At 45.9% G+C, this 14,342-nt stretch overlaps 1 protein-coding gene across 9 annotated transcripts in view; it reads left to right on the top strand.

Moving 5' to 3' along the window:
- Positions 1 to 529: 529 nt before the first annotated feature.
- Positions 530 to 14,342, top strand: part of QRICH1 (glutamine rich 1) — a 63,261-nt gene continuing 49,448 nt past the window's right edge. The window contains exons 1-3 of one of the 9 annotated variants that reach the window (XM_053599074.1): positions 531 to 1,192; positions 2,643 to 2,702; positions 12,836 to 13,165. In XM_053599074.1, the coding sequence (XP_053455049.1) occupies positions 12,857 to 13,165 (309 nt within the window). In that variant the 5' untranslated portion in view covers positions 531 to 1,192; positions 2,643 to 2,702; positions 12,836 to 12,856. The other 8 variants (XM_053599077.1, XM_053599075.1, XM_053599078.1 and 5 more) reach the window with 8 other exon arrangements.

The raw sequence follows: 14,342 nt of genomic DNA, 5'->3' as shown, positions 1-14,342 counted from the left end.
AAGAGTGACACTGACAGCTTTGAAACCACTGGGCAAGGGTGGAGGCCTGGCTGGGGTTATTATCCTCTGCACCTGGTTTAAGGGAATGAGGGCCCTGAGGTTCTGCTCCATGACTTCTGGTGCGGGAGGGATCTAGTAGGTTTATGTCTGCCTGTGGAAAGATGAAGAGGGTTGGCTCCCAGTCCAACCATTCAGTAAATAATTATTGGGTGTTCACTGTACGTCCAGCACAGTGAGATGAGGCATACATGCTGTGATAACCTTCCGAGTTCATTATCTAGCGGTGGGAGACCAAGCACTGACTGTGTGGGAAAGGTCTCCCTTGGACCTGTGCAAGGCCAGAAGAGGTTACTGACCTAACCTGACACTGAGAGTTATCCCAAAAGACTGAAGAGTTCGCCAGAAACAAGTGCGAAAGACTGGAGGCAATGAGTGTCTACAGAAGGCTAGTCGCCCTCTGGGGTAGCTTGAGGCCTGCGTGTGCCTGCAGCTTTAATGCCTTCCACATTTTCCCTGTATACAAACACAAGTCCACCCGAGGCCCGCTTTAAGGTGGACCTGAGTGAAGAAAGCTGAACTCTGATGGCAGCAGATGGTGGGGGAGGTCCCAGACACTGTGTCCTCCAAAAGGGGAGCGATTCAGGGGCTTCCCAGGTGGCACACGGCTGGAGACTCCAGGCCTGGGTCAGAGGTTTGTGGGGCCCACCTTAAGCAAGAGGCCGTTCCGGGTAGGGCCCCACCCCGCGTGGAGCTGCTGGACCAAATGAAGTTGAGGCGGCGGCGGAAGGTGGGTCCACGGAACAAACTTCGAACTCCACCTCTAGGCCCAGCCCCAGCTCTGGCTCCGCCCCGCAAATAGGGGAGTCTGTGGGAGGGGCGAGCTACCCTACACCCGGGGCTCCACTTGTATGTAGCAACGGTAGGCCCGGCCTACCTCCCTGGCTGCCCGAAACGTTCACTTTAAGTCTGGTCAAGAGGGAGCCCCAAATCTCGCGGGATCTGACGCACCAATTCTCGCGAGAGAGGTATTCAGCACCCATTGGCTGTGAGGGTTGAATGTAAGATGGCGCCCAGGGAGCTGTGAGGAGAAAATCCTGTCGGTGTTAGAGCGGCGACGGCAGAACCGGGGTCCCGGGTGGTGCGGCGGGGCCAGCGGGTAGAGCAGAGTCGGCGGCGGCGGTGACGTCGCCGGGTGAGGGCTCCGGGTAGAGGTGGGGATGTGGCGAGTCTGTGGGCCTGGGATAGCTGGCCTACCCCACACAACGACGGGCGGGGGTGGGCGAGCCGCTGCCGCTGGGCCCAAGGGATCTCCAGCGCCTCGGGAGCCGAGAACGTCCCTGGGCTCGCGAGCCCCCGCCCTGCGGGTGGGGGAGGGGTTGGTCAGGGATTTAGGTGGGCGCGGCGCAGGAGCGCGCGCTAGGGCGGGCGCGCGACCGAACCTGTTTTTATGCGCCGGCGGGCGCGCGCGCGCTGTGCGGCCTTCCCGGTGCGCGTGGCCGCCGACGTGCGCGTTCCTGGCCCGGATATTTCGGCTTTTGGAGTTGTGGCCCGTGGGCAAGAGTGGCTTTCCGGGGCGCGCGCCCGCTAAGACCCCCAGTGTTGGGGCGCGCGCCCTGCTGTTGGGTGGCGGTGGTGCCTTTTCGAGAGCGCGCAGGCGCCTCTGTTGAGCTGAGGGCGAGCTTCTTGCTGCGCGGGGAAGGTTGCAGGCTGGGCCTTTCCTCCTCTGGTGACGTCTCTGGGCGTCTGTGGCCTAGGCCTGGGGAGAAACCAACTGGCTTTGGTGTCTGGCTTGTAGCTCCGCTTCTCTGCGAGGCGGGCGAGATTCCCTGTTCTTGAAGAATGCGGTTATTTGAGACCCAAGTGCGGGGTGGGTGCTTGGGGTGGGGATGCTTCCCTGCTTCAGAAACCCTTTTTGCTTGAGAGGGCAGTGAACCTCCTCAGGTTTCCTCACCTCGGGTTGGTGGTTTGTGCCGGGGAGGGAGGGTTGACATCAGAAGGTCGTTAAGTAGTACCTGCTTTCTTTTCATTATAAACTAATTCTTCTATAAGCGCTATTCATACACGTCACATCTGTGCACTCCGGAAGGGACTCGTCTTTTGTGGAAGATTTGCAATTCTCTGAGCTCTAAAATGCCACTTTAAAACCTTAAATGCAGCTTTGTCTTCTGCGTGAGTGGGAGGGTCTTACTTTAGTCTGTTGTATTAAGGGCCTGCTGTTGCCTCAGCCAAAAAGTTGCCTAGAACAAAATTGAACAACCTGAGAGTCAGTGCTTTTTTTTCAATTCCACAATTCTCTAGCTGATAATTCATGTATCCATGTAAAGGTCAGTTTTGATTTACGATTTCAGTCCTTTTAAGCTCTTTTTCACCCCAGCACTGTGTTCTGATGCTAAGGGGAATTCCAGGTTTGCCCTAGAGAAATTTGCACCTCTTTTTTCTAAGGTAAAACATGCTAATTTATGTTTTCCAGTCTTGCTTCACTAAGTTTAAGGAAAAGGAAGCTAAGAGGAAGTAAAGTTAGCAATTAAATTTAATGATGATGGGATAGTTCTTTCTAATGTACTGTATTTTTTAAGAACAAAGTTAAAACTTAAAAATTGAGGTTCAGGATGGAAAGAACTTTCTTGTTCTATCTTCTTCAGAATGTTAGAAGTCTTGAGAACTCAGGACAAGCAGCAGAAATACATGCAACATGGTGACTGGTGAGTTAAAATTGTTCATATGCTGGAAGTACATGTGCACAGATTTTTCTGGTATGTTGAAACCTCACAAATCTTGTCACTCATTTTGGATGCTGTCTGCCAGAGACTTTTAGGTGCTATAAAAGATGGGGAGATTGCATCTTTGAATCCAGCCACGGTTTGCTGCTTGGACAGTTTTTTTATTTTTATTTTTTTTTTGAGACAGTCTCACTATGTCTTCCTCGGTAGAGTGCTATAGTGTAGCAGCTCACAGCAACCTCAGACTCTTGGGGCTTAAGCTATTCTCTTGCCTCGGCCTCCCAAGTAGCTGGGACTACAGGCACCTGCCACAATGCCCTGCTATTTTTTTGTTGTAAAATGTCTGTTTAGCAGGCCCCAGGCTGGGTTCGAACCTATGTGACTGGCTCCCTGTCCATTGAGCTACAGGCGGTGAGCCTGCTTGGATAGTTTTCTCCTCTTAAAATGTAAGTCAGTGCAATTTGCAGATCATAGCATGACAAGGTATCAGCTTTTCCAAGAACTTAATGGTTCAAAGAGAAGCAGTCAAGTTATCTAGTATACACTTACAATTTTAATATACCTTTTGGTCTACCTGTTCTGGATTATCTTTGTTTTTGACTGTTAAATTTGAGATCTTCCTTTCAAATTCGTGTTTGTAAATAATGTTTCCTTAAGTTTATCAACTAAGATTGTCCTAGTCTTCTGTTATGAATTGTTTCTGTACCTCTCCATGAACCTCTGCACTTCCACATCCCATTTCCAGCTTATGTTGCTATTTCAAACAAAAGACCAAATAGTGGTTGGATTTTCTTGTAGATTCCATTTGCTTCAGAAAAATGACCAAAGTCAAGAGCTCTCGGTGTGGTTGTCCTTTATGGCAGCTTTAGAATCAAAGATATCTTTCTTTAATCTTGCATGCTTTCTGTTAATCACTTGTGGTTTGTACTTGATGTGTGTTTGTGTCTTTTGTGTCTGCTTTTTCAATAGTCACCTTTTATCTGGGAAGGTCTTTTATTTCTGAGTTAACATCAGAATGAGGTGCTATATAAATAGCTGTTCTTTTTCTTTGTTCTGTTGCTCTGCATTTTGTTCCAAATGTTTTAGGTCCTCCCCAAGCTTCACTTAGATCAGTGGTTCTCAACCTTCCTAATGCCGTGGCCTTTTAATACAGTTCCTGTAGGTAAGACCCACAGGTTGAGAACCGCTGACTTAGATGCTTCCTTCCTTTCTCTAATTATATCAGATTGTAATTTCTATTATTAAACTGAAGTAGCTGCATGAAGAAATGAGTAATCTCTTGCTTTGTTGAAAGGGGGAAAGGAATGTTCTTAGTCTTTCACTCTTTAGGCCAGGGCAAAACTATGGGTAGAGCTGGTGGACCATGTCAAAAAGCTGATCTGTTTTTTCCCCTTTTATTAAATTCGTGAAATAGCTGTTTATATAAAAATAGGTGATCTTTATACACTTCCATAAAAAATTATTAAGTGAATTCTGGTGTAACTTTTACTTCTAAAAGAAAAAACAATTCTAGCATCCCTGAATCTTTTATGGGTCCCTTCCTAGTTAGCAGCTTCTCAACCCCTAGAGATGACTACTACTCTGACATCTGTGATAATCACATTCTTTTTCTTTTTACATTTACCATCTTTGTATCCTTCGACAGTGTAGTTTTGTTTATTTTTTTATTTTTTGAGACAGAGCCTCAACCTGTCTCCCTGGGTAGAGTGATATGGCATCACAGCTCACAGCAACCTCCAACTCCTGGGCTCAGGCAATTCTCCTGCCTCACCGTCCCAAGTAGCTGAAATTATAGGCATCTGCCACAATGCCCGGCCATTTTTTGGTTGTAGTTCTGTTATTTGGCAGGCCCGGGCTGGATTCAAACCCTCCGGCTCTGGTATATGTGGCTGGTGTCTTAGCTGCGCTGAGCCATTGTTAGCTTTTGAGTTTTATTTAAATGGAATCTTGCTGTTTTGTCTTACTACTTTTAGCATTGTTTCTGAAATGTGTCCACATTGTATGTAGCTGTCCATCACTATTTCTATATAGAATTCTGTTGTATGAATATAGCATAATGTATTTATTCGTTCCCCTATTTTTTTAACATTTATTTATTTATTTTTGAGACTCATTTTGTTTTTTGAGTCTCAATTTGTTACCCTCAATGGAGTGGTATGGCGTCATAGCTCTCAGCAACTTCAAACTCTTGGGCTCAAGTGATTCTTTTGCTTCAGCCTCCCAAGTAGATGGGACTATAGACGCCTGTCACAACGCCCAGCTATTTTTAGAGACGGGGATGTCGTTTGGGCTAGGGCATGTCTCGAACTCCTGAGCTCAGGCAATCCACCCACCTCAGCTTCCCAAAGTGCTAGGATTACGGGCGTGAGCCACCATATCCAACCCTATTCATTCCAATATTGATAATTATCTAAGCTGCTTCCAGTTTGGGGCTATTAACAGTGTGCATTGAATAGTTTTGTAAAAGTACCCTGTATATGTTATATATGCCAAGAGATAGAATGTGGCTCAGTGAGTAGGGCGCCGGCCCCATATGCCGAGGGTGGCGGGTTCAAACCCAGCTCCGGCCAAACTGCAACAAAAAAATAGCCTGGCGTTGTGGCGGGTGCCTGTAGTCCCAGCTACTCGGGAGGCTGAGGCAGGAGAATCGCCTAAGCCCAAGAGTTAGAGGTTGCTGTGAGCCGTGTGACACCACGGCACTTTACCAAGGGCAGTAAAGTGAGACTCTTGTCTCTACAAAAAAAAAAGAAAAAAGAATTATTGGATTTTATGGAATGGATATTTTCAACTTCATTAGGTAATGTAAGTGATTGTGCTGCTTTACAACTCATCAATATTTAGTAGTTACAGGAATTTTAAATTCCGGTTGAAAGTGCATATTGTCCAAAAATAGAACTAGCTGGGCATGGTGGCTCATACATGTAATCCTAGCACTTTTGGAGGCTGAGAAGGGTGGATTGGTTGAACTTACAAGTTTGAGACCAGTCTGAGCAAGAGTGAGACCCCCCCCTACTAAAAATAGAAAAACTAGCCTGGTGTTGTGGCGGGCGCCGGTAGTCCCAGCTACCCAGAAGTCTGACAGAGGCAAGAGGATCCTTTGAGCCCAAGAGTTTGAGGTTGCTGTGAGCTAGGCTGATGCTATAGCATTCTAGTCTGAGCAGAAGAAAGCGAGAGAGAGGCTCAGTGCCTATAGCTCAGCAGCTGGGTAGCCAGCCGCATATACTGGAGCTGCCTGGTTTGAGCCCAGCCCCGGCCTGCCAAACAACGACAACTGCAACCAAAAGATAGCTGGGCGCTGTGGCAGGCACCAGTAGTCCCGGCTGCTTGGGAGACTAAGGCAGGAGAATCGCTTAGGCCTCGGAGTTGGAGGTTGCTGTGAGCTGTGACGCCACGGTACTTTACTGAGGGTGACATAGTAAGACTTTGTCAAAAAAAAAAAGGGGGGGGGAAGCGGGTGAGAAATAAACAAAAATAGAACCGTTTTGAACCATGATGAAAATGCCGCTAAATCAGGGACTTGTGTAAAAGCTTTGGGGCAGATGAATGACCCAGTGAGATCATTTCTATCACAAACCCTGTAGTGGGCTAGTATCTTTGACAATAGAAATACATCTTGGGCGGCCCCTGTGGCTCAAGGAGTAGGGCGCCGGTCTCATATGCCAGAGGTGGCAGGTTCAAACCCAGCCCTGGCCGAAAAAAATCACAAAAAAAAAAAAAAAATACATCTTCCAGGGCAGCACCTGTGGCTCAGTCGGTAAGGCGCCAGCCCCATATACCGAGGGTGGTGGGTTCAAACCCGGCCCCGGCTGAGCTGCAACCAAAAAATAGCTGGGCGTTGTGGCGGGCGCCTGTAGTCCCAGCTACTTGGGAGGCTGAGGCAAGAGAATCACTTAAGCCCAGGAGTTGGAGGTTGCTGTGAGCTGTGTGATGCCACGGCACTCTACCGAGGGCCATAAAGTGAGACTCTGTCTCTACAAAAAAAAAAAAGAAAGAAATACATCTTCCATTTTGCTTCTTTGAAATGATGCCTTATGTTAATGAGCAGAAATACAACCGGAACTCCTTAAGATGGAAATTGATTTTTTTTTTCCCCATATGAATGTGTTCTTCAAACCAAACTTAAATTGTGAGGATCCATTGTAAGAGTAGATGTGTTAAGAGGCGCTCAAAGCTCAGGGAAAGAGGCAAAGCTCTGAGGCAGCTCAGACTATCTTCTCTTAGTTCATCAATATTCAAAACCCACTCTACAGAGCTATATAAGGTGGTCAGAAAAAGTATCAGAGATGAGAGACTGTGCTTTATTTTAGAAGGGGTGATTCCAGTGAGAACAGTACTTGGATCTTCCCTTAGTACTTAAATGGAAAAAAAGAAAAATTAGCAAACAGACCTAATAGACTGTTGATTTAGAATAATCTTTGTTCATGGTGCCATCTTGTATTCTAGTGGTAGAATAATAAAAATAATAACTCATTCATTGAGGTACTGCTCTCTGTCAGGTACTGTGTAATTCCAGGAGAATTTATAGAGGATAGCAGAGATCAGTTTTAAGCTTACCAGAAAAAAATCTCCTGGGTGTTTTGATAAGAGTGCCGGTTTGTCTATATTATTTTGCAAAGCAGCTGTACTTTGAGTATTTAGAAGCAAATGCTTGTTCACCATCCTGCTCTCTATGAGTACCATAGTGGGTTTTTTGGACCCTGTTCTTTTTTTTTTTTTTTTTTTGAGACTCACTTTGTCACCCTTGGTAGAGTGGTTGCTCATAGCAACCTCAAACACTTGGGCTTAAGCGATTCTCTTGCCTCAGCCTCCCAGTAGCTGGGACTACAGGCGCCCTCCACAGTGCCTGGCTATTTTGTGTTCTTTGTTGTAGTTACCATTATTGTTTGGGTTAGAGCTGCCAGCCCCAGTGTGTGTAGCCGGCACCCTAGTCGCTGAGCTACAGGTGCTGAGCCTATTTTTTATTTCTTTTTTATTTTTTTGAGACAAAGTCTCACTTTCTCTCTCTCAGTAGAGTTCAGTGGCATCATAGCCCACAGCAACCTCAAACTCTTGGGCTCAAGTGATTCTTCTCTTGCTTCAGCCTCTCAAGTAGCTGGGACTACTAGCATCCAGCACAATGCCCGGCTGTTTTTGGAATTCGTTCTTTCTTTCTTTTTTTTTTTTTTTGTAGAGACGGAGTTTCACTTTATTGCCCTCGGTAGAGTGCCGTGGCGTCACACAGCTCACAGCAACCTCCAACTCCTGGGCTTAGGCGATTCTCCTGCCTCAGCCTCCCGAGTAGCTGGGACTACAGGAGCCCGCCACAACACCCAGCTATTTTTTTTTTTTTTTTGTAGAGGCAGGGTCTCACTTTATGGCCCTCGGTAGAGTGCCGTGGCATCACACAGCTCACAGCAACCTCCAACTCCTGGGCTTAAGCGATTCTCTTGCCTCAGCCTCCCGAGTAGCTGGGACTACAGGCGCCCGCCACAACACCCAGCTATTTTTTGGTTGCAGTTCAGCCGGGGCCGGGTTTGAACCCGCCACTCTCGGTATATGGGGCCGGCGCCTTACCGACTGAGCCACAGGCGCCGCCCAGCACCCAGCTATTTTTTTGTTGCAGTTTGGTTGGGGCTGGGTTTGAACCCGCCACCCTCAGTATATGGGGCCGGCGCCCTGCTCACTGAGCCACAGGTGCCGCCCTCTTTTTTTTTTTTGAGACAGAGCCTCAAGCTGTCACCCTGGGTAGAGTGCTGTGGCATCATAGCTCACAGCACCCTTCAACTCCTGGGCTCAAGTGATTCTCGTGCCTCTGCCTCCCAAGTAGCTGGGACCACTGGCACCCGCCACAATGCCCAGCTATTTTTTTTTTTTTTGTTGCAGTTTTTGGCCAGGGCTGGGTTTGAACCCACCACCTCTGGCATATGGGGTCAGGGCCCTACCCCTTTGAGCTACAGGCACTGCCCCGGGCTATTTTTTAGTTGTAGCCGTCATTGTTGTTTGGCGGGCCTGGGCTAGATTCGAACCCGCCAGCTCAGGTGTATGTGACTGGTGCCTTAGCCACTTGAGCCACAGGTGCTGAGCCAACGTCCGGCTGTTTTTTTAGAGACGAGATCTTGCTCTGGCTCAATCCTGTGAGCTTGAACCTGTGAGCTCAGGTCTTGAACCTATGAGCTCAGGCAATTCACCCACCTCACCTCGGCCTTCCAGATTGCTAGGATTACAGGCGTGAGCCACTGCTCCCGACCCTTGCGTTACTTTAACTTAAATTTCTGTGTAGCCTGGGTCAGTGGCTCCGTCTATAATCCTAGCATTCTGAAAGGCTGAGGGAAGAGGATCACTTGAGCCCAAGAGTTTGAAGTTGCTGTGAATCGTTATAGCACGGCACACTACAGAGGGCAACAAAGCAAGACTCTGTGTCAAAAAAAAAATGGCTTTGTACAAGCAATCTTGAAAATTCAAGGAGTTTCAGTATTTTATGTAAATGCAACTAATTGTTGAAGAAAATACATTGTAGGACTTGAACATTCCAATTGACAAATGCTGTTTTTAATTTAATTTAATTTAATTTTTTTTGCAGTTTTTGGCTGGGGCTGGGTTTGAACCTGCCACCTCCAGCATATGGGGCTGGCACCCTACTCCTTTGAGCCACAGGTGCTGTCCTAATTTTATTTTATTTTTTGAGACAGAGCCTTAAGCTGTTACCTTAGGTAGAGTGCTGTGGCATCACAGCTCACAGCAACCTCCAACTCCTAGGCGCAAGCTATTCTCCTGCCTCTGCCTCCCAAGTAACTGGGACTTCAGATGCCTGCCACAATGCCCGGCTATTTTTTGGTTGTAGCTGTCGTTGTTTGGCGGGCCTGGGCTGGATTCGAACCCTCCAGCTCAGGCGTATGTGGCTGGCACCTTAGCCGCTTGAGCCACAGGCACTGAGCCAGTTTTTTTATTTTTTTTTTTAAAACAAGGTGGAGACCCAGTAACCATGCCCAGGGTCAGGACCCAGAAGTGGCCAGCTGGATTCACCCTCTTTTTAATTTTTTAAAATATTAAAAAAAATTATTTATGGCTGGGTGTGGTGGCTCATACCTGTAGTCCCAGCTACTTAGGAGGCTGAGGCAGGAAGATCACTTAGGCATAGGAGTTTGAAAAAGTCACATATCAAAAATTTTGTAGGGCGGCTCCTGCGGCTCAGTGGGTAGGGCTTGGCCCCATATACCAAGGGTGGCAGGTTTGAACCCGGCCCCGGCCAAACTGCAACAAAAAAATATCCGGGCGTTCTGGTGGATTCCTGTAGTCCCAGCTATTTGGGAGTCTGAGGCAAGAGTCGCCTAAGCCCAGGATTTGGAGGTTGCTGTGAGCTGTGATCCTATGGCACTCTACCGAGGGTGATAAAGTGAGACTTTGTCTCCAAAAAAACAAAGCTTTTTTTTTTTTTTTTAGTTTTTGGCCAGGGCTGGGTTTGAACCCACCACCTCTGGTATATGGGGCCGGCGCCCTACTCCTTTGACCCACAAGTGCCGCCCAAAAAAAAAAAAGCTTTGTAATGTTATAGGGTCTTTATTATAAGAAATGTCTTAAGGAAATTCCAGCTATTCTGTGACATTAATATAAAGAGAACCTTTGATACTTTATGTTCAAGTAGTAGTCATGGGTCACCCACAGCAAGTAGTCTTCTCTGAATCTGTAACAAATGACAATGTGTTTGGTCTTGATGCTGTCCTTGTATGTACTATGGATGTTTAACTGATAATATAATTTTTATTTTTCATAGTATTTATTTTTTTAGAGATTTTTTTTTTTCTGTGTTCTCCAAGGTGGCCTCTTAACTCTTTGGCTTAAGCCATTCTCTGGCGTCACCCACTAGAGTAGCTGGAATAACAGGCACATGCCACCACACCCAGCTGATAATTTTAAAGTCTGGTTTATAGACTAAAAAAAAAATTATTATTTTTTTTTTAGTTTCTGGCTGGGGCTGGGTTTGAACCCTCCATCTCCAGCGTATGGGGCCGGTGCCCTACTCCTTTGAGCCACAGGCGCTGCCCTAGACTGAATTTCCTACTCTAAGAAAAGATAACTGAAAGCCCCTAGCAGCTAGAAAGGGAGAGCTGGGAAAAGGGAGATAGTTAAAGAGATGTAGGAAAGAGGGAAGAATATTAAGTTTCAGAAGAAAAGAGGCCATCAGCAGCAGCTTAGCAGCAGCTTCACTTTCACTTTGTGCCCTCTTCATTCCCTTTGACCTATACTAGCTGTTCTGTGCATTTCATTATTTATTTATTTATTTATTTATTTTTGAGACAGAGTCTCACTTTGTTGCCTTTGGTAGAATGCTGTGGCATCACAGCTCACAGCAACCTCAAACTCTTGGGCTCAAGCGAGTCTCTTTCCTCAGCCTCCCAAGTAGCTGGGACTTACAGGTGCCAGCCACAACGCCCAGCTTTTTTTTTTTTAATTGCAGTTGTCATTGTTTTTAGCTGGCCCAGGCTGGGTTTGAACCCACCAGCCTTGGTGTATGTGACCAGCACCCTACCCACTGAGCTACGGGCGCCACCCCACCCCCCGCTGCCCTAATTTTTCTCTTGCTCTCAAACTCCTGAGCACAAGGAATCCTCCCGCCTTGGTCTTCCGGAGTGCTAAGATTACAGGTGTGAGCTACTGCTTCTGGCCCTGCAGGTTAATTCTTAAGAAAAAGTTGGTGAAAAAGTTGCAGTATGTGATTTCTGAAATTTAGTGATGACCTAGTTATTTAAGGCATTTTCAACTTTTCCTCTAAATTATTATTATTTAATTAATTAATGTATTTTTATTTTATTTATTTTATTATTTTTTGATACAGTGTCTCACTATGTCGCCCTTGGTAGGGTGTGGTGGCGTCACAGCTCACAGCAACCTCATACTCTTGGACTTAAGTGATTCTCTTGCCTCAGCCTCCCAAGTAGCTGGGACTTACAGGCGCCCAGCATAAGGCCCAGCTGTTTCGTTGTACCTGTCATTGTTGTTTGGCAGGCCCAGGCTGGGTTCGAACCCACCAGCCTTGGTGTATGTGGCTGGCACCTTAGCCCTGAGCTACAGGTGCCAAGCCTATTTATTTATTTTTTAGAGACGGAGTCTCCAGCTGTCACCCTGGGTAGAGTACCGTGGCATTATAGCTCACAGCAGCCTCCAACTCTTGGGCTCAAGTGATCCTTTTGCCTCAGTTTTTCTATTTTTAGTAGAGACGGCATCTCCCTTTTTCTCAGGGTGATCTTGAACTCGTGAACTCAAGCTATCCACTTGCCTTAGCCTCCCAGAGTGCTAGGATTATAGGCATGAGCCACTGTAGCCAGCCTCCTCTATATTATTTTAACAGTACAATAGAATCTCCATTCTTGGCCACTTTTCTACCTTTACCACCTCCTTAAGTTGACCTAATTTTCATAGACCAGTCATGCACCGCATTTAGGTATTAGTATAGAAGGCCTAGTTCCTATGTTGAACACCTCTGTATGGACAAGAAAACAAAGGTTAACTGACTTGTGCAGAGTTACATAGCTAAGAAGAGGTGGAATGGAGTTGGGATTTGAACCCAGGTAATCTGGTTCCACAGTCCATGCTCTTAACCAATAGGCTGTGCTGCAAAAGAATGTGAGTAATATATTGGCAAAATGGGACTTTTGGCATTTCTGATGGGAGTTTTGCCACAGGTAGGTGGTATACCTGTGTCTCACTGGAGCACATACTTGGTAGTGGACATAGAATGTGTCAGTAGGAATCCCTTCTCTTTGTTAGGTAGTACTTTCTGTGATGGTCACAGAGCAATTTTGCATGTGACATTGTATGTCTAGTGCTTGATTCTACAGAGAAGGTGGGATTGGCATAGAGCTAGGTGGGGATTATATTTTCACCCTATTACATCCAGTCCTGTGAAGCATGTTTTTGTTTTTTGTTTTCAGTATGATATAGTTTGATTTAGTAAGTGTTAATGGGAATAATTTTAAAACACCATTAGCTGAAAAATTAAGGTAATTAATAAAACATTTGGATTCTGGATGTATATACCTGTCCTGAATATTCCAGTCTGATGCAAGAGTGTTGGTTTCTATGCATGTCATGTTGTAAAAACAGTAGCATGATTTTGACTTCTGTCCGTTTATTTCTAGGTACCCTAAGGACTCTGCAATATGAATAATTCTCTGGAGAACACCATCTCCTTTGAAGAATATATCCGAGTGAGGGCACGGTCTGTCCCGCAGCATAGAATGAAGGAATTTCTGGACTCATTGGCCTCTAAGGGGCCAGAAGCCCTTCAGGAGTTCCAGCAGACAGCCACTACTACCATGGTGTACCAACAGAGTGGGAACTGCATTTATACAGACAGCACTGAAGTGGCTGGGTCTTTGCTTGAACTTGCCTGTCCAGTCACCACCAGTGTTCAGCCACAAACACAGCAAGAACAGCAGATCCAGGTTCAGCAGCCACAGCAGGTTCAGGTAAAAGGGAAATATTGAGGCTTAGCCTGTTGAATATACTTTATTTGTTGTCAAGATATTGGTTAGCAGGAGCATCACATCTACTAGAGCAGTGTTTTTCAGCCTTTTTTATCTCACGGCACATTTGAACCTGTAGTTAAAATTCTGTGGCACACTTAAATTATATTGATCCAAAAAAAGAGTAAAAGAAAGAATCTACATACTGTGCTTTGAACTTCTTTCGAAATTAATATAATTTATGATCTTTAAAAATTTTTGTGGCACACCTAAGATCCTCCCATGACACAACAGTGTGCCGCATGAAAATCACTCACTTAGACAAAGAAGTTCAAGGATTGCCTCCGCTACTTGAGATGTGTCCTATTAGGCAAGTGACTTAATCACTTTAAGTCTACTTTGTTACCTATGAAATGAAAGAATGTAAAAGGATTTACATTGTAGGTAAACTTTGAGGATTACATAAAACGTACTTTGTAAGTCTTGAGCCTACTGCCTAGCATATGCTAAATCTTCAATAAATACTAGTTCCCTCTTCCCTTCATCCTCTTCCTCCTCATTAATTTCATTCATATAGGGCTCCAGTTGCTTTTCAGTTATTTGAAGAGTATAGAGACAAACATATTGCCACTCAGGTTTAGGCATGTGTTGGTGAATTGCTGTCTTTTGCCTTTTTTCTTTTTATTCCTTTTTTTTAGACAGAGTCTCACCGTCACCCTGGGTAGAGTGCTGTGGCATTGTAGCTTACAATAACATCAAACTCTTGGGCTCAAGTAATCCTTTTGCCTCCGTGTGAGCCATCATGCCCAGCCTCCAGCTATTTTAGAGACAGGGTCTCTCTCTTGCGCAGGCTAGTCTAGAAGTCCTGAGCTCAAGCAGAACACTTGCCTTGGCCTCCCAGAGTGCTAGGATTATGAGGTGTGAGCCACCACACCTGGCCTACCTTTTTCACTTTCATTCTTTTTTTTTTTTTGGGCTGCAGCCACGTTTGAACCCACCACCTCCGGTATATGGGGCCAGTGCCCCACTCCTTTGAGCCACAGGTGCCACCTCACTTTCATTCTTTCAATAGTACTGTATGCTGGAGTTTTATAGAGACCATATGTCCTGTGTGATAGCACAACTGATTGGATGCAGAAGCAAATATGAGATTCCAGCTTTATTTATTTATTTGAGACAA

This window comes from Nycticebus coucang, chromosome 8, assembly GCF_027406575.1.
Source record: "Nycticebus coucang isolate mNycCou1 chromosome 8, mNycCou1.pri, whole genome shotgun sequence".
In the NCBI taxonomy this organism is placed as follows: Eukaryota; Metazoa; Chordata; class Mammalia; order Primates; family Lorisidae; genus Nycticebus; species Nycticebus coucang.
The sequence above is the reverse complement of the archived record's forward strand: the minus strand, read 5'-3'. Positions and strand labels throughout refer to the sequence as shown.